Here is a 24,869-nt window from a genome sequence, read left to right as displayed (position 1 = left end):
TTATATCGCCAATTCACTCTCACATATCTTCTGTGCTTGTAGGTATAATGCGTTATACCGAGCAGCCTGGCTGTTCGCAACAAGGAATATCCAAAACTGCTTACGGCCCCGCCAGTTCACCGATATTGAATTTCACAATTGTTACCCCATTTTACCACGGAAGAAAGGTTTATTATAGAGTTCTTGGTTTAATATTCTAATTATGTATTTGCAGGAAACCTTGTCCTAATAAAATTTAGTGTGGACAAGTACTGTTAACTATAGGACAGTCAAAAGGGCAAGATGCCTTGTTTATGCATTCTCTTGAAGAAAACAAAAGCACACATTGAAGGTGCTCAATGTATAAGAACGAAATGTGGCAATAAAATAGCATGTGCGCAACAATAGAGACAAAAGCTTCGTACGAGGTTTTGAAACTACGCACTTGAAAAAGCTGTGACACTGGAAAGAAGGTTTGAAAAAGGGAATAAGAAATATACAGTGGACAATTTGCACAACACTTTACCCGGCGACAAGGTCATGCTGCCATGGCCAAAGCTGTAGAGCGCGTGTGCTCCTGGCGCTTTGCGACGACAGTCAGGGGATGCAGTCACGTTCACCAAGTTTTGCTTGTAGCCCCAGAAGCGCCGATATCTTTTCGCGGCCGCGCGGGAATGGTAGCATTGACACGCTCGTGTTCCTGCGTTGTGGTAAGTTCTAACTATACGTACGGTCAAGAGGCTATCCAACTGTGCGATGATACGTTTCAGGGAAGCTGCCGCCCATAGACGAAAGGCGACAACCAAAACAGACCTTGTATACCGTGGAATTACTGACATAATCTTGTTTCCTTTGCGTGGGCTGCTAATTGCGAAGTTACTGCGCAGTCCGGGTTTTTCAAAAAATAACAATGCTTGCTTCGATAAGTACTTACGCATCTAAAATTGGTGTATTGGTTACTATAGATATCAAGGAACGTTTGTACGTGTAGTTGAATAGCGCAAGGCTAAGCGTATGATCAGTGGAAACGTAGTATGGGTGAACAAGAGGAGCTCCACTAATAGTTCCAGCTATTTGTTTCTTCAGCTGCATTTTTACATTATATCACTGTGTTTGCTTTTGATAACACCACAAAAATGTTCGATGATCCTTAGCACAATTTCAACGACAGCAGTGATGCACTAAGCACGCTCACATAAACACACCCAAAAATGCTAATGTGTTGAATGCGCCGGGAAAACCCAATTGAAACTTCCTCGAAAACACTGGGACTACTTGGCCTTGTAACACTACCAAGGAAGCTCTGCCCACGAAGCATTGGCTGTGCTGCCATAGAACAAAATGATTTATTAGCGTAATTTCTGGCGCAAGTGCCACTGAAACTTGTCGCCGGGTATAAATGTAAATGAGGAACCATCAACCTCAACACGTTAAATGGGCAATAAAATATAATGCCATGAGCTTCTGAAGGTATTAGCACAAGTGTATTCTCCACATGGAGATCACGTTCGACAGCAATTATGGAAGTGAGAGAAGCCTGTTAGGGCTATCAAAAGAACTCGCGAATCCCGAATTGAACCAAGCAGTGTCCGAAATTGGATTACACAGGGTGTTTCAGTAAACAATTTCAAACATTTTAAAGATTGGCTGTGGTAGATAGCCCAATTTAGGTTCATGAGCTTGTCTACTCGAAGAGGCGGATATATTTGCGCGAAAAGTTGAAAATTAACAAAAATCACAAATAAAATTTTAACTAATTACCTATAGCCATACAACAATTTACAAATTCTAGCCGTGGAATTCGCAAGGCGGATCCTATTGTAACTAGTTCTCAGGATCACACCAGTTTCGTGATATTAATTCGCGAACTTGCAGAGCAATGGACGGGCGTTCCAGTTACTTTTGTGCTTCAATACATAAAACGAGGTTTGTTAACTGGAACGCCAATGCATCTATCCGCAAGTTCGGTAATTAGCATATCGATACTGTGTCATCCTGTGAATTCATCTCAAATGGACCCTCCTAACGAACACCACGGCTACAATTTGTAATTGCAATGTGGGCCATAAGTTAATTAGTTAAAAGTGAAATAGTGGATTTTTTTAGTGAATATGCATTTCATTTTTCGCAAGTAATGTCTGCCTCTTCGAGTAGACGAGCTCATGAACTAGAATTGCGCTATCGCTTAAAATTTTTTGAAAGTGTTCGTTGAAACATCCTGTATACGTCCAGTGTTAAACATTGCCTCGAATACCGGTATCTTTCCTCGCCCTTCTACTCGTTTAGGAAACATTTACTACTTTCGGTCGGAGCTAACGACTATACCTCGAGATTCCATTGTAGTGAAAAATATTTCAAACTATGCCGCGAGTAGATAATCCGTGTCTCGGTTTAATCCGGAACGGAGGCTTACCTCCAAGACTCGGACCAGGGTACGGCATCCGCCGACGCTGATTTCGTTGTGCTGGATATCGAGCTTGCGTAGGCGGGTGTCAGTGCGCAGTTTCACAGCCGCAGCCGCCGCGAACGTCTCTCGCAGATTGCAACTGGTCAGCGTAAGACTGAGGAGGACACCTGTGCCAGGGCGTCGAAACGGTACGATATCATCACAACCAATGGGTGGTCGAAATTGCAACCCTACCAATGGGTTTCTCCTCGGTATACCGGAAGCCAATCTCCAAGGCCATGCTTTTGTGCATTGCAAACTAGGAGAAGCGATTGCTGGAGCTAAAACATCGTCATACTGGCCATGTTGCCATACTGATTATAGGTGCTCTATGCGGCAGCGACCTCGTATATATATTGTTACATTGCGTCAAAGGTAGTGGAGCGGCAGCATCAGCAGCAACAACCATTAGGAGAGCAGCAAGGAAGAGAAGGACGTCATGCAGTACCGGCACCCACTTGCCCTACGGCTGCCTGCAATAAAAGCCTTCTACACACCCCGTAACTATATTTATAGTGATCGTGTGCCTCCTCCAACGTGCACTCAATGCTCTCTTCCTCGATTCTTTATACTACCCCTTTCACTTTTCCTCCCCAGTGTAAGGCAGCAAACCGGACGCTCGTCTGCTTGCCTTCGCTGCCTTTTCTCTCATTGCTTTCTCTCTCTCTTTGATCGAGGCATATTGTGGTAAGTAGGCAGCTCACTGTTTCGTCTCGTGTGGGGCCTCCAATGCAGCGAAATGAATGACCGGTGGTGGGGTTGATCTTGCCCTTCAGCTTAACTTGAGGCCCGACACTTAAACCGTTGGACCCTCTGGGGCTTAACCTACCCACAAACAACCACCGTCATACTTTTGTACGACGTTGCAACACCTTCACGATCAGCCTCGATCAGCTTCACGAACAGCCTCAATCAGCCTCGAGTGATAACGTTTCTACGCCGGTGTAAAGATGAGATATTACCATTGACATAGTCCACTTGACAGAGGCACCTACGATTGTAGGTGACGTCATCGGCGACGAAGTGGCAATCCGCATTTCCATCGCTTAAGCTCCTGTGGTAGCAAAGTAACATAGTTATCTATTGGTATGTTGTAAACTAGAGTTGAACGGCCGGAATAGTCAGGATGGGAGAGCACACGCGCGCTTTTGTGACGGTGGTGAAAGTCTGACTGCAGACCACAAAACCAATCACAACAAACCAATCACCACAAAACTGGCGAAAAAGCGAACTAAATCTATTCGCTTGAAAATTTAGCCCCGCAGATCTCCCTTTTCTAGTTTTACTTTGGGTCTTACTAGGCGCTTTTTTTCTGCCACGCGCTCAGTTAGGTGGAATGCTTGCCTCCGATGAGGGAGGCGTACGCGGTGCTCAAAAGAGGGTTGCTGGCGTCGCAGCCGGTGAATGACAGTTTCTCCAGGCGGTGGTCGGCGTCGACGTCGCGGCCTCATCAGTGACTGGAGACGGCGGGCGTCGAGTCAGGGCAAAGGCCATCTCCTGGATATCCTCGGGGCTGACGGCGCACGTTTTTGAGATGCAGACTCTTCAGGCTTGTGCTCTGTACTGCCCCTTTCAGCAGGCCGGACGGGGAAGTGGTCTGTGATCCGTACGCCTGCCGAGAGAATGATAGTTCAGGGCCTCAAGTTGGGAGCAGCCATAACTGGCTGCCGTGCACGACAGTTTTCTGACAGGCGGATGTTCGGGAGCCATAAGCTCGAACATTAGCGCAAGAACGGCAACACTGCAAAAACATGAGTGATTCAGAAAATAAATTTCTACCGGAATATTCGAAGTGAAGGTAGCTTAAAGCAAGAAAAAAATCACGTCTCGTTGCAGAATCGTATCTGAAGGAAGCAGTTCAATTTTCTGTAATATCCAACTCAGAGTTACGGTGACTGACGCAGCTTCAGATATCAAAGCTACACACACATAATACAAGTGATGCCGCGTGTGTGCGCTGCAGCTACTAAAATTCCAACGTGCGTGGAAGCCGAACGGCAATGGCCGCGAAAAATCTCAAGGAAGACCAGCGTTTGGAGAAGCAAGAAGATAGAGGTTCGAGTAGCATTTCTTGATAAGAGGTAGATTACTTCGCTTCCAGGCGTGCGGCGTTAGCAGGGGAACGACATAGTTGGTAAGTCACCTTACAGCATTTATTTCGAGCTTTTCCAGAAATTCATCATGGCGCTGTCATGTGAATGACAGTGCTTTCTGTAAAGCTTACCACGCTTGGAAGGCTCCCGCTTCAACGAATAGCGAGGATAAAAAGATATTCGGAACCTGTGCGTGCTCAGAAGGTTCTTTAGACGGGGTTGAAATTTAGCAAGGAATCACGGTTTTTAAGAGAATAAAAAGAGTAAATTACTTTTATAAACTATATACCAAAGATGTGTTAACACTAACATATCGATGGCGGGCTCCGCGCTGGAAGTTTAGAAGTTCTTGTCACTTGGGGAAAAAAAGAAACCATCAAACTTGAGCCAACTTAGAAGCCTGGCTCAAGTTTGAGGCAGAGTTTTTAAGTTGATCTGTAAATGTCAACGGAAGCTTCGGTGGCTACATTGCGCCCAATTAACTCCATTGGTAGTTCCGGCGAGAGTGGGAGAGGCTAAGTTGGTTGACCGCCGTCACGCCACTGGGCGGAACAGTCAGTGCGACAGCGACAAAGAACCAAGAGTCGGCACAAAACGTTGCTGCTTGACAAAAAAGGTGAGCACTCGCCAACCTAGCAATAAATCAAGGGCACTTGGGTATCCCTACGTGGATGAATGCCTCGGCTTTCGTGGCTGTCCAAAGGAGCCGGGTGCAACTACTGACTGAGAGGTTGAAGGCACCACAGAACTCGCCGAAATCACCGCACAACCTGGCAGCGTCGCGACGCGCGGCGCTATCTATAGACCGGCCACACAGTTGCCGCTTTCCGGCAACTGCAGCTTATGCAACCGCAATCTTTACCGGGAAACGCTTGCGACAAACGCTGTGCGTGAAGGCGAGCTTTCTGTTTTTTTCCTCGTATGGTCAGTGCTGCCGCTAATGGATGGATGCTATGACCGCCCCCTTTGAAACGGGGTGGTGGGTTGTGCCACCAGCGTTAGCTACACTGGCCTAGCCAAGCCTGTTTCGCGCGGCACATCAGAGCCGTGCTGCGCATGCGCAAGGATCAGTGATGTCATACGGCTTGCGCCCCGGAGCCACCGGAGCCGGCACCTCTCGCGCACCCCGCCACCGGTCTGCGCATTCAGAGGAGTGACGTCGTAGCCGTGGTAGACGCACTGGCGCCGGCGCGCGCTCGCTGTGCAGTCGCCGTCTGACACTGCGCTGGAGCCGCTGCGCTTCTGACTGGCGTGTGCCAGTGTGGTATAGCCATGGAAAAGGAGAGCGCAAATGCTGCTCAACAGCGCAGAAGAACGGAAAAGCTTGACTCATAAGAATTATCTTATCTTAAGAATAAGCTAAGAATAATCAGCTGAACCTTTGCTAACGCTACGTATATCCTGGCATAGCCGAGCTAAGCCACTGCAACATTTTTTTGCCCGATGTCCGACCTATGTTAAATCAAAAGAATCCCTAGCATCAAACTTGATTAACCTTTATTGGGAACTTTGTTTTATTGCGATAGCAATTATATGGACACTTCAATCGGATTTCTGCCGTCGGCGTCGCCATCGCCGTCGCGGTGAGGTTCCGTATAGATAAAATATCTTCGCCGCGCGCCGTATGCCCGAGCGGAAGCGTGCGGGGACGCGCGGTATCACGGAGAGCGAACGCACTCAATCTCCCACGGGCAAGCAAGGAAGCGGGAAGCCAGAGCCGGAGGGAGCGGGGGGGGGCGCACTTCTACTCTGCCAACAACCGCGCTCGGCGCTCGCCCGCACCGTCTATCTCCACACTGCCCTGACCTTTGTATGCGCTGTGCATTCGCTGCTCAGTTTCCGTTGATGCGATAGACCGCACGTACCTCGCCCGCTGCTGCGTATGCGCTTGCTGCCAGCGTTTTGACAGTCGTTGTCTGCAGTCATTCAGTGTGATCTATTCATGTTTGTGCGCGCTCACACCACGCTTGTTCAGTTAGTAATAGTCGGGCCACATTTTCCAACTCACGCTACACATACAATGTTGCCCAGATCGGCAGTGCAGCGCTACAGGTGTGTCCCTTCGCACGCGCTGCCCACGGGAAGCGCTTCTCATCAGCACCACCGTTTCACACACGCCTTCTCGTGATCGAGTCTCTCTTCATGTCGGTCTACTTACGCCGCCGCACACCTGCTTACTTAATCAGCTCATGTTTACTACAATTCATATTGCTACCAAAGCCGCTCACCTTACTTCGTATGACATTGCTGTGTTGCTATCGCATTCATTGCTTCGCCCTTAGGGCGAAACTGACATTTTTTGTACGACTCCGTTGTTGTGATCTCCCTACTTTTCTGCAATGAAACTTCCAATCGCCTCTTCTATAGCAGACATGTTTACCTTCCTCTTCTATCGCTGAACCCAAGGGCTTCAAGGAGGCCAGAGTAGCCTAAACCGATCGCTGTGTAGATATCTTCCCATTCTAATAAAACATGTTCCTTGGTTTCCGCAGCTTTAGCGCCGCATCCACATGCGTCTTCTTCCTTGTTGTACCTCGCTTTATAAGTACGCGTTCTAAGGCACCCTGATCTCGCTTAGAAAAGTAAAGAGCTTTCCTTTGAGTTGTCGTAAATTGTTTGCTTTCTGACCTCGCTTTTACCTCCTAGGTAGTCACTCAAAGCAGGTTTCTTTTCCATTGCCGCCATCCATCAGATTGACTGAGCATCTCTGTGTTTGTTGCCATGTCACTATATCGGTCACGTATTTGCTAGTAAGCTTCCTAGTTTTTTTTTTTCTCCACTGAGTGAATGTTCTCACTTTCATGTTTCATGTTCCTCAGTCGTTCTTCAAAATTAATTTTAATTTGAGCTTTCCTCACTTCAAAATTTCTCCTGCCCATATCGCCCTGCAGAGCTTCGTTTGTAGTGTTCCCGTGAGAGCCCAAAGCGACGCTTCCCACTGACCTTTGGTGGCCATCGCGTCCTCATTGCACCCGTCACTTCAAGCAAACAACCGCATTTCCAAATGTGTGTATGGAACCATTACGCCTTTTCACAAATTCTGCGGATGCGTGGAGGCAAGCACCATCTGGTGGTGCTGCTGCAGGAAAACCAGCGGCACGCGTGGCGCGCGCCTCCACAATAATTGGTTGATTTTTTTCGTTGCAGGGACGAAGAAATGGTTGGCATTCTACGTCATATATACAGCTTCGCTGTCAAAAACCATCTATGTAAATAATGCGAGTGTTTGCAGCGGCCACGCGGAAACCAGGAGAACGCATCGGTAAATCAGCAACGTCGGCATGCACAAAGCAGTGAGCGAACCTTCAACTTATGCCGCGCACGGCTCGACCGACGACGTTGTCTGTTGCGCGTCCTACTCCTAACCCACGTGGATGTCATACGGTCGCTCCAGCGCTCCGACACGCGCTGCATTACTCGCAATTCCGAATTCAATACATATTCGACGTGTATAAATATTGATTAATTGCATAAATTTACCCCAAGTGAGTCATTTCTGCCTTCACTAAAGTAACAGATACGCAAGGCTGGAAAAATCGGTGACACAATTATCCAGACAATGTTTCGTACGACTACGTGAGCAAAATATCTGCCCCATAGCTTTCCTTTCATATGCAAGAAATTATCCATCAGTGTTCCCTATAAACATTTATGTAGGAACGTATGCCTGGGACCACATAGCGGGGGTTTTACGTGCCAAAACCAGTTCTGATTATGAGGCTTGCCGTAGTGGAGGGCTCCGGAATAATTGACCACCTGGGGTTCTTTAACGTGCAATACAAAGCAAGCACACAGGCGTTTTTGCATGACCACATAGCGTTTATCACCAGCTAAAACGCTACATGGCGGCAAACGCCCGGGCCGCTGCAGGCACCAGGGCATCCGCAAGAAGGAAACGGTGTGGAAAATGTACGCGTTACTGAAAACGGATGCATGGCGCTAGGGTAAATCCAACAGAGGAAATAGCAGGAGGCAGAAAGATCGCCAAACTCAACACATTTTGTTCCAGGAAGCCACAAATGTGCATGCACATAACATACATGCACACAGCCATTGTGCAGAAATGCCGTCAAAATGTGGCGCTCTTCCCGCCTCCTCTTATTTCTCCTGTTGGTTTTAACATTGCGCCATACATCGCCTTAAGGTATGCATCAAAAAGCCCAACATTCTATTCTGTAAACTCCACAATACAGCGGATGTAGTCGGAACAGGTAGGGACACTAGTGATGCGTGGAGATCAGCACGTTAGTAGTGAGGCAAGGGGCAAAGTGCAACATCACGTGACAGATATCCGCTCATCATGCATAATGCATCGCGACGTGAATCGTTTTTGTGCTATGGTTTTTGTGCTATGAGTACGTGTGGGTCGAGCAGCGAAAGATTACTCGGCGATACATTCTACGATACGTGCCATCGCGCAGTGGTTCGCAAGAAAAACCTCGGTTTTAATATGCAAGAAAAGCAATGTTACCATGAAGTGAGCACGTGACACAGCCGATTGATCCAATGAGAAGACTCGGAAGGAAGCAGGCGCCGTTACCCAGTTAGAATTGGCTGAAAAGTCCAGTGCGGTTAGGTTGTCATACGTTGACAGGGAGTGCTGCTTTGTAAAAGCTGGTTTTCGGAAAGCGATGTATTGCTTCGAGAAACAAGAGTACTTAACTGCCCATCTGTTGCGACATTAAGCAGTGACATTTAGAGTGTTTCGCATCTCATTTCAGTCTATTTACATGGTTTGGTAAATTCACAATAGGAGTCCGGTTACCATGACGTCAAAAATGGTGCCTGCGGGCGTTTGCAATAGGAGTCGTGAAATACAAGACCGGAAAGCGAGATGTCGCGAAAGTCGTGCTCCGAGTTGTCAAAATTGGCAAGTGTAGTTGTTCGACTGAGCTGAAACAAATTTAAACGCATGGACATGCCTTACCACAATTTTGTCGATGGCAGGGTGGTTGCGGAGGAATTTCGCGACGGATTCGCCGTCTCGAGCCTTCACAAAGTCGGGTGGCATGTAGAATGTTCTGAGCGTCTTGTTCAGAGCCAAGGATTCCAGAAAGGTCCCGGCATCGTCATCAGTCTGCGACTGCACACACACAAACAATACGCCACAGAGTGGCGTCATGCCTTTCAGAGCAAGACCACGTTTTGGAAGTATTCGTGCCATATCCCCTTCATGTGACAGTCGTGTCTACTGAAAATCAATTTCGTCACATTTCCTGCCCCCTTCGCAAACACTAAATGTGTAATGCAGAAAAAGGAAACCTAAAATTTTCCATTGTTCAGCAAGTCCTGCCAAGTTTAGAAAGTTGACTTCAAGCATGCATTCTCTAAAAATATTAAGAGGATAAATACTGTATGCCCATAAAAATGTGAAGGCATTCTTCTAGATACTTGAAAAAGTATTTACGACGTGACTAATTTACAGGAACAATAAAAGTGAACCCCGTGCATGTCGGTACGTGGAAGCCGAGGACAAGCATCCAGGCGTTCTATCGTCGAACTCCTTTCACAAAAACACGGTAGTGACACTTGTAGCCAACGTCAAATTAGATGAGTGTCATATGTGCATGGCACGTTTTGAACACTTGTGTCAGTGCTATTGACGTGCTATCTCAAGGTACATTGTTATATCGCTGCCAGGGGCAGTGTACACGTAAGGTGTTCTAGAATTACATAACACTGATTGCCTTATGCTACATCTACTCGCAGCAGTCTAACACTCCTACACCTGCGGTTGGTGCAGCCAAGTTATTTGACAAAATTTGACAATTACACTTGCTGCACTAAGCGGCACATTGCATTTCCCACGCAATATTGTGGTTATTGAAGCCATACTACTGAGAATATTAGCAAAGGCAGTGGATCATGCGTCCTGAAAACGCTTGTTAAAAATCAATGCGTTGAGATTCATCGCTTTCTTCAAAGCCTCTGAACAAAGACATGCGTGAAAAAATGACGTCGTGGTTTTCGAAGACGGTCTAAAATTTATGCGAATACAACGAATTGCACTTGTAAAACCACACTTTAGGTAATAAGTATTACTACAAGAAATGTACACTTCATCTTAGTTTTCCTGAAGTAACGTAAAACATGTGAGTGCCGAATGGAAGATTGAATAATTGCATGATAAAATGTGAGCAATGCGTGACGAGTCTTCAATCTGCCGATCATGAACAGTGCCGGCGCAGTAACGCTTTTCAAGGAGCGGTAATATGTAACCGTGATGCAGAGGCCAGATCGGAAGGTTTGTCACTAACGTTGCTATTTCAATGTATCGAAAGTAACTGGAAGTGTACCGGAAAGCCTGAAATTTGTATGCTTGGCTTTAGATATGCCTGCTTTTCTAAATGAGAGTTCTTAGAAGCACTTCTGTACTTCAATGTGTACGTGGTCCTTTACAGTCAATGTGTCTCAGCGCTTATAAGTATAGCCTGAGTTGGTATTAGAATGCACTGGTAGGCTTGCCTGTCGGCACAGCATGCCGTTTTTTTTTTGACACAGACAGGGAAAGGAGGACAGAGAAAAGCACTTTGTTATTAAACGTCTATATGGGTCCCGAAAACCGTGGAATGAGTAGATGATAGGTAAAATATTGGATCACATAGTTTAGAAAGACAGAGAAACAGTTACCGCCACGGATTGAAACGACAGAGTGACCAGCGTGGTAGTCTCCTCCATGTATTTGGCCAGTGTCCGGGCGACTTCTGCGTCGAAGTAGACGTTCGCGAGGTACAAGGCGCAGAGGGAGCTCATGCCGGAAACCGAAAGAGCCCACTGAACACAATCACTCGGAAGTGCCTGCGAGGATATTGGTTAGGAAACGAGGGTGAAAGCAGATGTACAGTGAAAGCACTTGCGCTGCTGCACAGTCACCGCCGGACTTAACCCGGACAAAGACCCACTCCAACATTCTGACAAAAGGTAGAGCCGTATGAAAGAAACGCAAAGGACCTTCGAGAAAGTTGTACTCGCGGTTTCGGGGCACCGCAACCAGATCTCCAGCAACGTCCGCGAGAAACGAAAAAGGCTTAAAGCGTGTTCGGGTCTAGCACGACGAATAACTACACCGCAAAGACAGTGGCGCTCGTATAAAAGGGTCACTGTTACACACAACAGACCCTACAATATTTTCCCTCTGGGTTAGCTTCGACATGACGCTCAAGCAACAGCACTTATATAAAGGGAGGGTGTACTCCGAGACGCACCGATGTCATCAAGTCTACAAGATGGCGTAATAATAGAGCTTTGCATAGAATTCGCTATACCAATGTCAGGAAGAGTTCATATTTGCGGCGTCAAAAGTTCTGTGCGATGTTCGTAGGAAGCGTCACTGAAAATATGGATGTGCAGACATGCCAGTGAGGCTATGAGCCGAGTTCTCATTCTTCTACTCGTCACATTGAATTCTTAACACAAGAAATGGGATTAGTACCGGAATTTTATAGTGATGTCATTTTCCGGCTATTGATTTTCGCGCTCAGTCAATAGTCAGAGTGACGCTCCGCCCGCGCTGTCAATGGGGTAATATATATATATATATATATATATATATATATATATATATATATATATATATATATATATATATATATATATATATATATATATATATATATATATGCCATGTTATATATACTATTTCTTGAACTACTTCTGTGCCGGCTCCTGTTACTCTTTACTTAACGAGATATATATATAAAATCAAGCGCAAGGCATCCCCACACTGTCGTGGCCCAGATCTTGTTTTAGCTCTTTTTCGTGCAGCGCCGCGGCTTCATTTCCTGAATCTGTTGAGGCGCCAGAAAAACTACGAAGCTCAAGTAAATAGCTCTTATTCGGGAAACAGACGTCTGTCCACGCAGACACGGGCACCTCAACCCCCTGACTCAGCAGAGCGAGCTTCACACAGTGTATGCAAGCTTCTAGCGTGGACGCCGAGTTCTTAAAGCGAAGCTCTGAAGGGCTCAGTCTTCGATGGTCGCGACCGGATGTAGAAAAAGAAAAACCATTGGCCGTATGCTGTATGTGCGGGTGAAAGCGCGCGAGGTACGCGTGCTTTCGGACGGCGGAGAGCAAACGCAACTTCTTCCGTCACGCGAAAGTCCCTGGGGGGACGGGAGGGAGGGAGGGCTGGCGACGTTTAGCTGCGGCACCAAATGCGTATCTTGCGACCGGGCGCAAGGGCAACTGGCAACTCAATCACCCACGCGAAAGGAGGAAAGCGGCAAGGCAGCGTGGGAGGGAGGGGTTGCGGCTTCTGCTCTGCGAGCAACTTGTACTTTTCGCGGCGCCGGGCAGTCGCACGCACCGTATCCCAACAGTCGCACGCTTAAGTAGTCCCAACCATGCTTAGCTAGACTTATCCAGGCTAAGCTTCGCTAGTTCACAGGGGTTGTGTGCCATTGCGCTTGGACCATTTCTGCACTACCGCCAGGATCGGCCTACATATTTTTGTGGATGACAAACAGAATAACGAGCGGCATAAACAGCTCCGCTGCTGCAAATGGAAATCTTGTGCAAAGTCAAAGGGCCACCTGGCTGGGCCCAATCGTATCAGGCTCATGTGTAGGAATTTTTCCCGCAAAGAACCTTGGCGCACTTACTAAGCCATGTTTTTCAGCGAGGCTGGCCTGGTACTCGATGCATTTGACGCCACCGGCGCTATTCTGTAAGGCGTGCCAGAAAATCTTGGTTTCGACCGTGGACATTGTCAGGTCCACAACGACGCGGGTCACGCATCTGCAAAATTACAGAAAAAGAACGCGCCCCACCACCAAACACTCAGTGCTAGTGTGAGACAATCGCCCCTCATGTTACCCGAGCACCACAAGTGAAAAGAAAAAAAAAAAAGGCAGGATAGCACGGGCGCTACACCGAACGCTGATTACGTATGCGTGCTAGCTGGTTCGACGCAGCTATGAGCAAGAAAAGTCGAATCTTTTTGAAACATACCTATCGCTGATGCAACCCATGTCTCTTTTCCCCCGATGTGAAAAGTCTCAGAAATTTCACGTGCATGTAATTTCTTTGCTTCTGAAAGGAGTATTCATCTCGTGAAATCAAGGTCTATACTTGTAAGCCATGCAATGTGCAGGCAAATGCGTATTGGATTCATTACACAGTTTTAGCAGAGCGTCGCTTACACTCCACATTTCGCTGAGATCAGGCGCTCCGGGGGTCATAAATAAGCGCGTTGATTTAGCTTTAGAGGGCCACTCACCAGGTGTGGCCATTTTAAACTGACAATCGCAGTGCATACAATGCGCGCTAATGATCGTGCATGCAAAGTAATAGACCGCTACGCACTGCGAGAGGAGCCAAAATGTCAAACCAAACGCCCTGCTCCCTTTCCTCGCGGAGAGTCGACGTCAATCACGCAAGTGCATCTGCGTAGTTCGCCGTGCTGTGACGTCACACACAGTGGTACGTGACTGAGAATTATTCAAGGCAACAGCAGTTATTTGTTTGATCTCTTGCTTCAATAGACGAATTAATGTTTAGTGAAATAACAAAATGTATGAACCTAAAGTCTGCATATGCCCGCATTTACTTTACATCGTACCATAGTGACACGTACACATGTTTATCTTTCACTGGTGGCCGCTTTCAACATTGGCTGACAAATGTTAAACGTTATCGCTCGGCGCAGGACGCGCCTGCATTGGAAGCTTCTCGGACGTTATCGATGCTTCTATCCGTCGTCTGTGGTCACCGACGCCCATGTAATCTGATTGTATGAGCGACGCGAATTGTCTAGAACTTTCTGGAAGACACGCGGGAATCAGGGATTAATCTGGAACCTTCGATGACTCAGGTATAAAAGCCGACGCGTTTCGCCGCTGATCAGATTTTCGACGATCGCCGACTGTGTTCGCCGCTATCGTTGTGCTTTGAGTGTACCTTGCTTTTGCGGGCACAGGTTCGCCCAATAAACAACCAGTTTCGTCGTACACAGTTTTACGACTGTTTTCTTCAGCGTCACTACTACGTGACATCTGGTGGAGGTGCTAGTGCGTTCATGCAGCGAACGCCCCCGCAAAGCCGCGATCCAAGCCCGAAACCGGAGGACAACGCCAACGTCACCAAGGACCAGCGAGCTAGCCGTAGGCAGCAAGGACTTCTGCCGGAGTACGGACTTCTTCCCGAGAAGACCACAGCGATCAAGGCCAAGTCAACGACCCCAATGGCAGCCCCAGCGTCCCCCATCCTGCTGCAACAACCTCGGGAGCCCCCGACCTTCCGTGGATCATCGGCTGAAGACCCTGAAACCTGGCTGGAGACATACGAGCGGATCGCGACGTTCAACAAATGGAGCGACGACGACAAGCTACGCCATGTCTATTTTTCGTTGGATGACGCTGCTCGGACCTGGTTTGAGAACAGAGAGACCACCCTGGTTACGTGGGACCTTTTTCGTGAAAACTTCGTGAGGACCTTCACGAGTGTCGTACGAAAGGAGAGGGCAGAGGTTCTCTTAGAAACCAGGGTGCAATTGCCGAACGAGAACATCGCGATCTTCACGGAGGAGATGTCTCGCCTCTTCCGCCACGCCGACCCCGACATGTCTGAAGAAAAGAAAGTTCGGTTCTTGATGCGGGGTGTCAAAGAGCAAATATTCGCCGGATTGATGCGCAACCCGCCAAAGAGTGTCGCCGAATTTCTTTCCGAGGCCACAACGATCGAGAAGACGCTTGAAATGCGCGCCAGGCAATACAACCGCCGTGCCCTGACCAACTACGCCGATGCTCAAGCTCTAGGCGCCGACGACCTGCGCGAGACCATCAGAGCAGTCGTTCGCGAGGAGCTGCAGAAGCTCTTACCCAGGTCGCAGCCTCAAGTGGCATCTATCGCCGCCGTCGTCAAAGAAGAAGTTCAGCGCTCACTTGGAGTTCCTGATGTGCAGCCGCAATCGCCGCAACCCCAGCCGGAAGCGCTGACTTACGCCGCCGTTGCCCGTCGTCAAGGCCCTCCTCCACGCTCGCACCAGGGCCAAGTAACGCCGCAGTTCCGTCGCCCACCGCCGCCGCCGCAGCCAGCACGCCCGCCCGTCACCCAGCGCAGCTACCCGAGAAAGACGGACATTTGGCGCGCCCCCGACCACCGCCCGCTCTGCTATCACTGCGGGGAAGCTGGTCATGTCTACCGCCGATGCCCATACCGCGAGATGGGCCTACGAGGGTTCGCCGTCAACGCGCCGCGTCCACAGCTTGGCGAGCGGCCACGTGACATCGCCGACTACCTCGCCGGAGCCCAGTGGCAACCACGACGACCCTCACGCTCGCCGTCACCAGGACGTTACCTGTCGCCGCAGCGCCGACCATACACTGGCCCAGCCCGGGGCCGGTCCGTGAGCCCCTATCCGGGAAACTAAAGGCAGCAACCGATGGAGGTGCGGTTGCTGTACGACGCAATGCCGAAGATCCTCCGACGCCGCCGACGACGACGATTCGCGATTCATCACGACGAGATATCAGCACGCCGCCTAGCAACAGCCTTGACAACACTTCGCCGCCGAAAGAAGACCTTCCGACGCGACGTAGCAGCAGCAGAGCAAGCCGACGCAGCCGTGATCCGACGCCACGAATTAACCGCAACGCCAGACGCCGGTCTACCGATCTAGACGTGCTCATCGATGGCCATAACGTCACCGCTCTCGTCGACACTGGAGCCGACTATTCCGTCTTCAGTGGCCCGTTCGCCGACAAGTTGAAGAAGGTGAAAACAGCCTGGCAAGGACCCGATATCCGGACAGCGGGAGGCCACCTAATAACGCCGACTGGAATCTGCACAGCACGAGTCACGGTAAACAACCGCACTTACCCGGCGAGCTTCGTAATCCTGCAGCACTGCTCCAGGGATGTCATCCTAGGCATGGACTTTCTAAATCAACACGGTGCAGTCATCGACTTAAGGTCCAAGTCGATAACGCTTTCAACGCACAACGCGATACCACCGCATACAAGCATAAGTTACCATGCCTTGAATGTGCTTGAAGAACAAGTCACCGTTCCGCCTCGCTCCAGCGTAATGATTTCCGTCGGCACCGAAGTGCCTGCAGACATGGAGGGCGTCATTGAGGGCGATCATCACTTACTGCTCGACCGTGAAATTTGCGTCGCTAGAGGCATAGCTGAGCTACGTGCAGGGAAAGACGACCCAACGGCTGGACATCTCGGTTTTTCACGCACTCTCGCGAGGATACAAGAAAAATACTACTGGCCTCGCCTCTCTGCCGACGTCGCCCATTACGTAAGGACATGCCGAGACTGTCAGCGACGCAAAACACCGCCGACAAGGCCAGCCGGACTTCTACAGCCAATCGAGCCACCTCGCCGACCGTTCCAGCAGATCGGGATGGACTTACTGGGGCCTTTTCCGACGTCGACGTCCGGAAATAAATGGATCGTCGTCGCTACGGACTACCTCCCCCGCTACGCCGAAACAAAAGCCTTGCCCAAAGGCAGTGCCGCCGAGGTAGCCCGATTCTTCGTTGAGAACATCCTCCTGCGTCACGGTGCCCCAGAAGTCCTCATCACCGACAGAGGCACGGCCTTTACGGCAGAACTAACTCAAGCCATCCTGCGGTACAGCCAGACAAGCCATCGCCGCACCACCGCCTACCACCCGCAGACGAATGGCCTCACCGAGCGCCTAAATAAGACCATCGCCGACATGCTGGCAATGTACGTCGACGTCGAACACAAGACGTGGGATGCCATCCTTCCGTACGTGACCTTCGCATACAACACGGCCGTGCAAGAAACGACGCACATGGCGCCGTTCAACCTGGTCTACGGAAGGAACCCGGCAACGACGCTTGACGCCATGCTACCAGACGTCGCTGACGAAGAAAATCTCGACGTTGCCACTTATTTGCAGCGTGCCGAAGAAGGTCGACAGCTCGCCCGACTGCGCATCAAGAACCAGCAGAGGACCGACAGCCGACACTACAACCTTCGACGACGCTACGTCGAGTACCAGCCCGGTGACCGTGTTTGGGTCTGGACTCCGATACGCCGACGAGGACTTAGCGAGAAGCTGTTACGTCGCTATTTCGGACCATATAAGATCACCCGACGTATTGGCGCACTGGACTATGAGGTCGTGCCAGACGGCATTTCGCAATCACAGCGGCGCCGGGCACGACCTGAAGTCATCCACGTGGTGCGTCTTAAGCCTTTCTACGCCCGCTGACAAACTTAGGTACTTTGTTATTTTGTTATTGTTTTTTTTTGTTATTTTGTTTATTACGCATGGTTTTGTTTTCGCTTTCGTGTTTGTTTGTAGCATCGGGACGATGCTTTTTAAGGGGAGGGTATTGACACGTACACATGTTTATCTTTCACTGGTGGCCGCTTTCAACATTGGCTGACAAATGTTAAACGTTATCGCTCGGCGCAGGACGCGCCTGTATCGGAAGTTTCTAGAACGTTATCGATGCTTCTTTCCGTTGCCTGTTTTCACCGACGCTTATGTTATCTGATTGTATAACCGACGCGAATTGTCTTGAACTTTCTGGAAGACACGCGGGCATCAGGGATTAATCTGGAACCTTCGATGACTCAGGTATAAAAGCCGACGCTATTCGCCGCTGATGAGATTTTCGACGATCGCCGACTGTGTTCGCCGCTATCGTTGTGCTTTGAGTGTACCTTGCTTTTGTGGGCACAGGTTCGCCCAATAAACAACCAGTTTCGTCGTACACAGTTTTACGACTGTTTTCTTCAGCGTCACTACTACGTGACAATATTCCAATATCTCTTCAGTGAGCGACCGCAACGGGCAAATGGGCAAAATTTTAGTGGAACGTTTCGAACGTTTGCTCAGTATAACGTCCACAGGCAAATTCCGATTCAACGCAAGTATTTTATTTATTATAATGAGTCAAACGCCGATATTATGAAGATTAAAGGATGGAGAAAAAGAAGGACATTTTTTGACAAGCATCCACCAAATATTCGGTCATTTATACAATAATAAAAATATTGTGGGCACAAAAAATGAATTTAGTAGTATGCATATGAGCGCAACAGTGATATCCCCGAAAATTAAGGGCGGGACCCTATGTTTCTCTCAGGCGCATGTTTCACATTTAAATGAGTTCACTTTTTTAGGAGCGACTTAGGACGTGTAGGATGCACTTAGAATACTGCCCTCGAAGTCCGCTTCCCATTTAGTTCTAATTACATTAGATCCTTAATTGCTCGTTATCGAACATACCTTGAGCGGTAGCCCAGATGCCGTGACACCAGCAAATATATATGTATATAAATTTCTTCTGGCATAGCGGTGCAACGCGGAGTTAATTCCACGCATTTTATTTCAGCCAGCATGGCTAGGCAGCAATTAAAAAATATATTTTCGCAGTATCTGCAGCTTTACTCGCGACTTGACCAAACGCAAAGTTTTTCTCTTCTTCACCGCTTTATTTTGACAGATGAAAGCGATTTTCCCCTTAATGTTTTAGTGAAATAAATAAAGTTCTTCTCTCTCTCTCTCTGTTTTCATTCAAAGATGTGCTCAAACTCTATATGACGTTCTTTCAAACATACACGAAAAAAAGGAAAGAGCTGGGCGAGCACGTGAATTAAGCATTATTCAAGGCTAATAAGGCATGATTACTAGCGTAACACGACAGGCACTAAAGAAAGGCCCCGTGTTCTTTCTTTAGCCCAGCCTGCCGTCGTACTTACGCTAGTCGCCATGCCTTATTATGCTCGATACCAAGTAGCCCAACTTTCTGCCTTAATTATTCACGCCCTTGCTCTCATCTTGCTATCAATGTTAAAGTTTTTTTTCATCCGTAACATAAAAATACATTTATGCAAATTCTGCAAGAGAAGTGTGGACTGAAACATGCCAAAGAAAGAACTGTCAGGGGCACCTCCACAGGAAAGCTGTTTAGACGCTACCGCTCTCGTGGCGACCGCACGTGTGACGCTCTTTCTTGCAGCGTGTCTGCGACGTCGCCACCTCAATGTGCCGGCGTAACGTGTGACCCGTCGACGTGCGAGGAGGTGGATTGTCGCTGCGGAACCTACAAGGGCTACTGTGGTTGCTGCGACTATTGTCACACGGTAAGCACGTAAGGAATGTAGACCGATACGTCAAGACTTACAGCATGCACAAAGTACAGTGTTAAAGGCCACCTTGGCAAGAAAGCCGTAAGAACACAGCTCGACGAGACTAGGGTGACCGTTAAGAGGAGTTCGCATAGACTAGGACATTAGGGTGCAGTGCTAGCTTCGTTTAGTACATTAAGCACATCAGACATTCCTGGCATATAAATATATCTTCATACATGTACATATTCCGCGCACATTCCAACAGGTAAGTAGGCAGAAAGGCTACGCGTAATTGACAGTGTCGTGAGTAGCCAAAATACTGGCTCTTTCATGAAATGTAACGGCAGGCACGACAGTCACCGTGTACATCACCGGACTAAAGGGCTCAGACAGCTACGCCTGCGATGACCGCAAAGCCGGCAACACACAGTGCGCCCTAGAACACTTCGGAGCAAATATTGACATCTATACCGACCCACCGGCTATACCGTCGGAACAACATGGACGCTACACATATCGTGGCGTGCAACTTGGCCACGCCCGCAGCGACCCAGACACACCCGAGATTTATATCTGCCCATTAGGGCATGATCAGCGGTCATGCGGTCAAGTACTGCTTTTTTCAAGCGAAGCTTGTATTGCCTCACGTGTATCGGCGGCGGTGGTGGTGGTGGTGGTGTCACGCTGAAAAGTGGGCCGATCCTGGTGATAGTGCAGAAAGGGTCCAAGCTCAATGGCACATACTCCTGTAGTCTCGGAGACCTGTAACGCGCCCTTCGACTGCCCTTGTCACACAAGGGACCCAACGAGACAAAATCACCAGCCCTTCTCCTGTCGATAAAAAAGGGGGTAAGTAAAGCTTGTCGTCCAATTCTAGCGTGCCGATTCTAGCGTGAGGGCTTCCGGAAGCCCAGGCGAAACGTCAGCAAAGAGCCGCGGACCCTGAGTTTAGGGCAAACGAAGCGGAACGCCTGCGACAGCGTCGTCTTGCCACAAGCTCTGCTTCGCCGCAAGCTTCGCTTACCCCATTTTCTCGACAGGGCAAGGGCTCTGAATTTTGTACTCTGCTTTCACTCTCTCTCAGCTCTCTCTCCCCCACATCGGCGAAGCTGCGGACGACGGAATGATCATTATAGCGAGGTTCTAACAGCTCCGCAGTAGAATATCACGCTGTCAGGCTTGTGGGGCGAAACCGAAAGCAATGCTTGCATTGCCCATGTTTTCTCATCAAACCCAGTTATTTCTGTAAAAACTGAAATAAAGGTTTTGATTGGCTGATTGATTGGATCTATTGTTTGATTCATTGATTGGCTGATTGACTGATTGATCTTCATCGTATTGATATCCTTTTCTTTCTCTGTATATGCCCTTCCACCAGTGCAGGGTAGCAAACCCAACTCCTCTCTCGTTACTCTCCCTGCTTTTTCTTCATCTCACTTTTCTCTCTCTCTCTCTCTCTCTCATGGAAAGTGACCGCAAAAGGCCGGTAGGACAGCTGCATTTTCTCAGGCTAAAGGATCTATACCGTGTATGCAATCTGCGTCCTTACAAGCAATAGTGCAGCCAGTGCTACATTTGGGTAAATGCGATTAACGTCATCGCACCCTGTTTCCTCGTGTTTTTTCATTTTATTTTTTTTAAGTTTCTCTGTGTGTGTGATGCGTGTGCTGACGCCGATACAACTCTCTCTCTCTCTCACTTTGCCTCTCTACGTTCGCCGCCTATGAGTGCAACCTCACAAAACCCGAGCACTATTCCGCATCAATAAAGAATAAATCAGCGTGTTCATCTTTATTTCTGGCTACGGAAAGTACAATCCGCCACCCCTGCTCCCCCCCCCACGCACACACACAGAAAATATAATGAAATGTTACTTGAGCTATCGATTCAGTAGTACAGCAAATAGCATTTCCAAGTACCAAATTCAGCGTATAAAAAAATTATACATTGGAGGCATTGTGGGGTTAATCTACAGCCGTGTCACATCTACATATTCGATACAGGCAGTGCTCTTATTGGTCGTACTTATCCTGTGCCTTTGATCGCGTGCTGCTCCTGCCCCAATGATTGTCCTGCCTTACCGGCCTGACTTGCTGCGACCGCCTTTCCTTTTTTTTTTTCCCCCAACAGTGCCCCGGCGAAGAATGCACCGCCTTGTTCAGTGACACCTGCGCCGAGGGCTATCGCTGCGTCCTGGACAACGCCGAGCAAAGCTTTGAGAACGGCGGCACTGGACACTGCAAGGTTTAACCGAGGAAAGCCTGACCAGCCCAACTGCTAGGCGGTTATGGAGCGCTTGCGGCGCATCACGGCCCGTATTCAAGAAAGGTTCTTACGCTGCTACACTCCAAAAGAACAAGAACAGCCCAACAGAGGCAGCAAACATGCCATTAGCGAAGGCCACCGACAATCTGAAAAAGTTCTTATGAACAAAAACCTTTGTTAATTCGGCTCCAGGGGCCAGATTCACAAAGCTTTTCTTTCGTTAGTGCTCTTTGCCATTGGCCGGTCACCTTAGATAATAATATGTCTTGCATCCGCATTGGCTGAAATTCTTTCTTAAGAACAATTGTAGCGTAAGAGGTTTTTACGAATTCGGGCCCAGATTCCCTCGTTAAAGGCAAACTTCGTTTCTGTGGCGTTTAAGAGGGCCAAAACGGTTGTATACGTTTCTCGTTGTATCTTCGACGCTATTCTCTCCAACTATGTTAGTGTTAAAGAGACACTTCAGAAAGACACCAAAGCAGTTCTGAGTGATAAAATATTGTTTCCAAACTTTAGGTTCGCTATTTTCGAGGTAATGTGTTGATTACCGGAAGATAAATTTATGTCGGTGAAAATTTTGTTTATTGTTATAAATTTCACGCCGGAACACCGACACCTCTACGTCACAGTGATGTCATGAATTTCGAAATAGCTAGACCGCTGTTGCGTAGGAGAAGTTCTCTAAGCTTGCAAAGGTCAGTGTTTTGTTGCTCTGTAATACAATGTATTCCCCATTTACCGATTAACAAGTTTGCTAGGCCGAAACAGACGACGTCAAAACACACGACTTCAAGGGGAGTTGGTGCGGAAACTTCAAGACGGCGTCACCACCAGTGTTATTGTCATTGCGTCTTTTCTGACCTAACAAGAGTTTTCGCACGGGAGAGGCTTTATTTTGCTATTTGTAGAAGTGTAATTTACTTATAAAGCTCAAGGTAGCTTCCTCTTCAGTGTCCCTTTAAAGAAGATAACTGACTGCTTCAACAATATTAATAAATACTTTGTACAAAATATGACTTTGCTTCGTGGCTGCTAAACATTTTTCCGGGCTGATATGACGGCTCCCAGGTAAACGGTTGCGTATATGCTAGTTTCTTCGTGATCAAGATGAGAAGTTGGCCTGCATATTTGAACCAAACGCAAAGAAAACACGATCACACACATTCAGGATGATGGCTTCCAGATGGGGGCCTTTGCACACCCAGAACCTCCACCAGGGGAGGTAGTCCGCCTAGTGGACATGTCCAATTCGTCTGCTGTTGAAGTTGTGATTGGCTGGGCTTGGGTGCGCTTCAGCAGGAGCCAGGCGCCGCAGCCAGTCAGCACTTCAGCAGCACACGAAATGGACATGTCCACTAGGTGGACTCTTACAGATTACCTCCCCGGATGTCAGGTTGAGCTGACAGTGCCTATAGTGATCTTGTATATGGCTCCCGTAGCCCAATGCAGAAACATCAACGTTGATCGCAAAAGAACACGCCGGTTATGATGAACGGGCAGAAAGAGATAAACTGTCTATTGGGCGAACTTTGTACCAGGAAAGTAAAGCAGCCTGTAAATGACAAGAAAGCGACGATCAACTTTGGCACTGTTATCGCAATCCAACGGCACTGCTCGGGCCTGCGCCCTACTTATACGTGTGCCTCGTCGTACGTTCAAAAGCAGCACCGGTGGTGCTCGCATTCATTCGAGAATGTTTACAGCATTCGCAGCGCACGCTTATTATCTCAATACGTGGACGCCACGATGGTGCCGGGGCTATGGCATTCCGATACTGAGCGTGAGGTCACGAGTTCGATTCCCGACATCGACGGCCGCATTTCGATAGGGATGGAATCAGAAAAACGCTCGTAGGCTCTAGGTGCACGTTAAAAAAACCGCCAAGGTCCTAAAATCCACCACGGTCCTAAAGTCCTTATACTACGTCGTCTCTCGTAAATCCAGTGTTGCTTCAGGACGTAAAACACCATAAATCAATGGATCTCAGTATGTCATGCCCGTCTTGGCATCAAAAAAAAAAATGAGGACAGGAATGTTGGGATACAACAGGTGATGTTATAACGTGATATTAAAGCACGATAATACTGATGGCAGGCTAGCAGCTGAATTAAACAACAGCAAGTACAACAACGAACATGTGACAACGTACTGAGACACGACTTGTCTCCCCGTCGTCACCCCGTGCATGCCTCTCTTTCCCTCTGCCACTTGCCTCTCAGCAGGGCAGAACTTTAAATGCCTTGAACTGCAGGCCGGCCTCTCTGATATATAAAGTTTTCTCATATCTCCCAAACACTACCCCAGGTGTGACATAAACAATTTTAATTTTATTAACAACTCTCGGTCAACCCCTGACGAGATGGGTAAGCTGGTTTGTTCGTTGTTTGAGAGAGAGAGAGAGAAAGGGAAAGAAAGACAAGGAGGTTAGTCAGTGTACTGGCTGGCTACCCTGTGCTGGGAAAGGGAGTAAATTGAATAAAAGGTGACTGAAGAAACAAATAAAACATTAAAGTGAGCACAGATAAACGCGATGCTACGCGCTACAACGTTCAAAGTCTGTCGTAATTGCGTGGTTGTTCGAGCCTGCATTCATATCGGCGACGTTAAACTGAACGAAGCACGCAAACAAAGAAACGAAATAGAAGAAACGAGCCCTGGAGCTCGTCCATTGCGGTTATTAATGCGCAAGCATCATATGCCCCATTACGCGAAAATCCGGCAGCGGTGTCGGCGGCGCAACCGAGCGATGGTACCACAAATGGCCGACGGCGCAAAGAGTAAAAGCACGTCATAAATGTTCGGATTGACGTCAAATTTCTCAGGGAGGTTGCTGTAAACAATGTGAATCAATGTCATTGAAAAGAGGATATGGTACATTTCGGTCTCGGTGGAATTCGAGCCCGGGCGTCCAGGGCGCGAGACAAGCACGCTTGCCCGACGTCACGGCGGCTCCACGGTTCTGGCTGACCAAAGGTGTACCGAGTGCGCCCGTCATTGGGCACGTGGCGGCACAGCCAATGG

General features: G+C 48.5%; 2 protein-coding genes across 3 annotated transcripts in view; one reads left to right on the top strand and one right to left on the bottom strand.

Moving 5' to 3' along the window:
* The window catches only part of LOC125945543 (8.6 kDa transglutaminase substrate-like), a 42,365-nt gene extending 20,513 nt beyond the window's left edge, over nt 1–21,852 (top strand). Inside the window, exons 3-4 of one of the 2 annotated variants that reach the window (XM_049667426.1) lie at nt 19,472–19,595; nt 21,714–21,852. In XM_049667426.1, the coding sequence (XP_049523383.1) occupies nt 19,472–19,595; nt 21,714–21,833 (244 nt within the window). In that variant the 3' untranslated portion in view covers nt 21,834–21,852. The remainder of the gene's footprint in view (nt 1–19,471; nt 19,596–21,713) is intronic. The other variant, XM_049667425.1, reaches the window with a different exon arrangement.
* The window catches only part of LOC125945437 (lysosomal alpha-mannosidase-like), a 252,278-nt gene that overhangs the window by 163,142 nt on the left and 64,267 nt on the right, over nt 1–24,869 (bottom strand). The gene's annotated exons all lie outside the window — the stretch shown is intronic.

The sequence above is a fragment of the Dermacentor silvarum genome, chromosome 5 (assembly GCF_013339745.2).
Source record: "Dermacentor silvarum isolate Dsil-2018 chromosome 5, BIME_Dsil_1.4, whole genome shotgun sequence".
Taxonomy (NCBI): Eukaryota; Metazoa; Arthropoda; class Arachnida; order Ixodida; family Ixodidae; genus Dermacentor; species Dermacentor silvarum.
The sequence above is the reverse complement of the archived record's forward strand: the minus strand, read 5'-3'. Positions and strand labels throughout refer to the sequence as shown.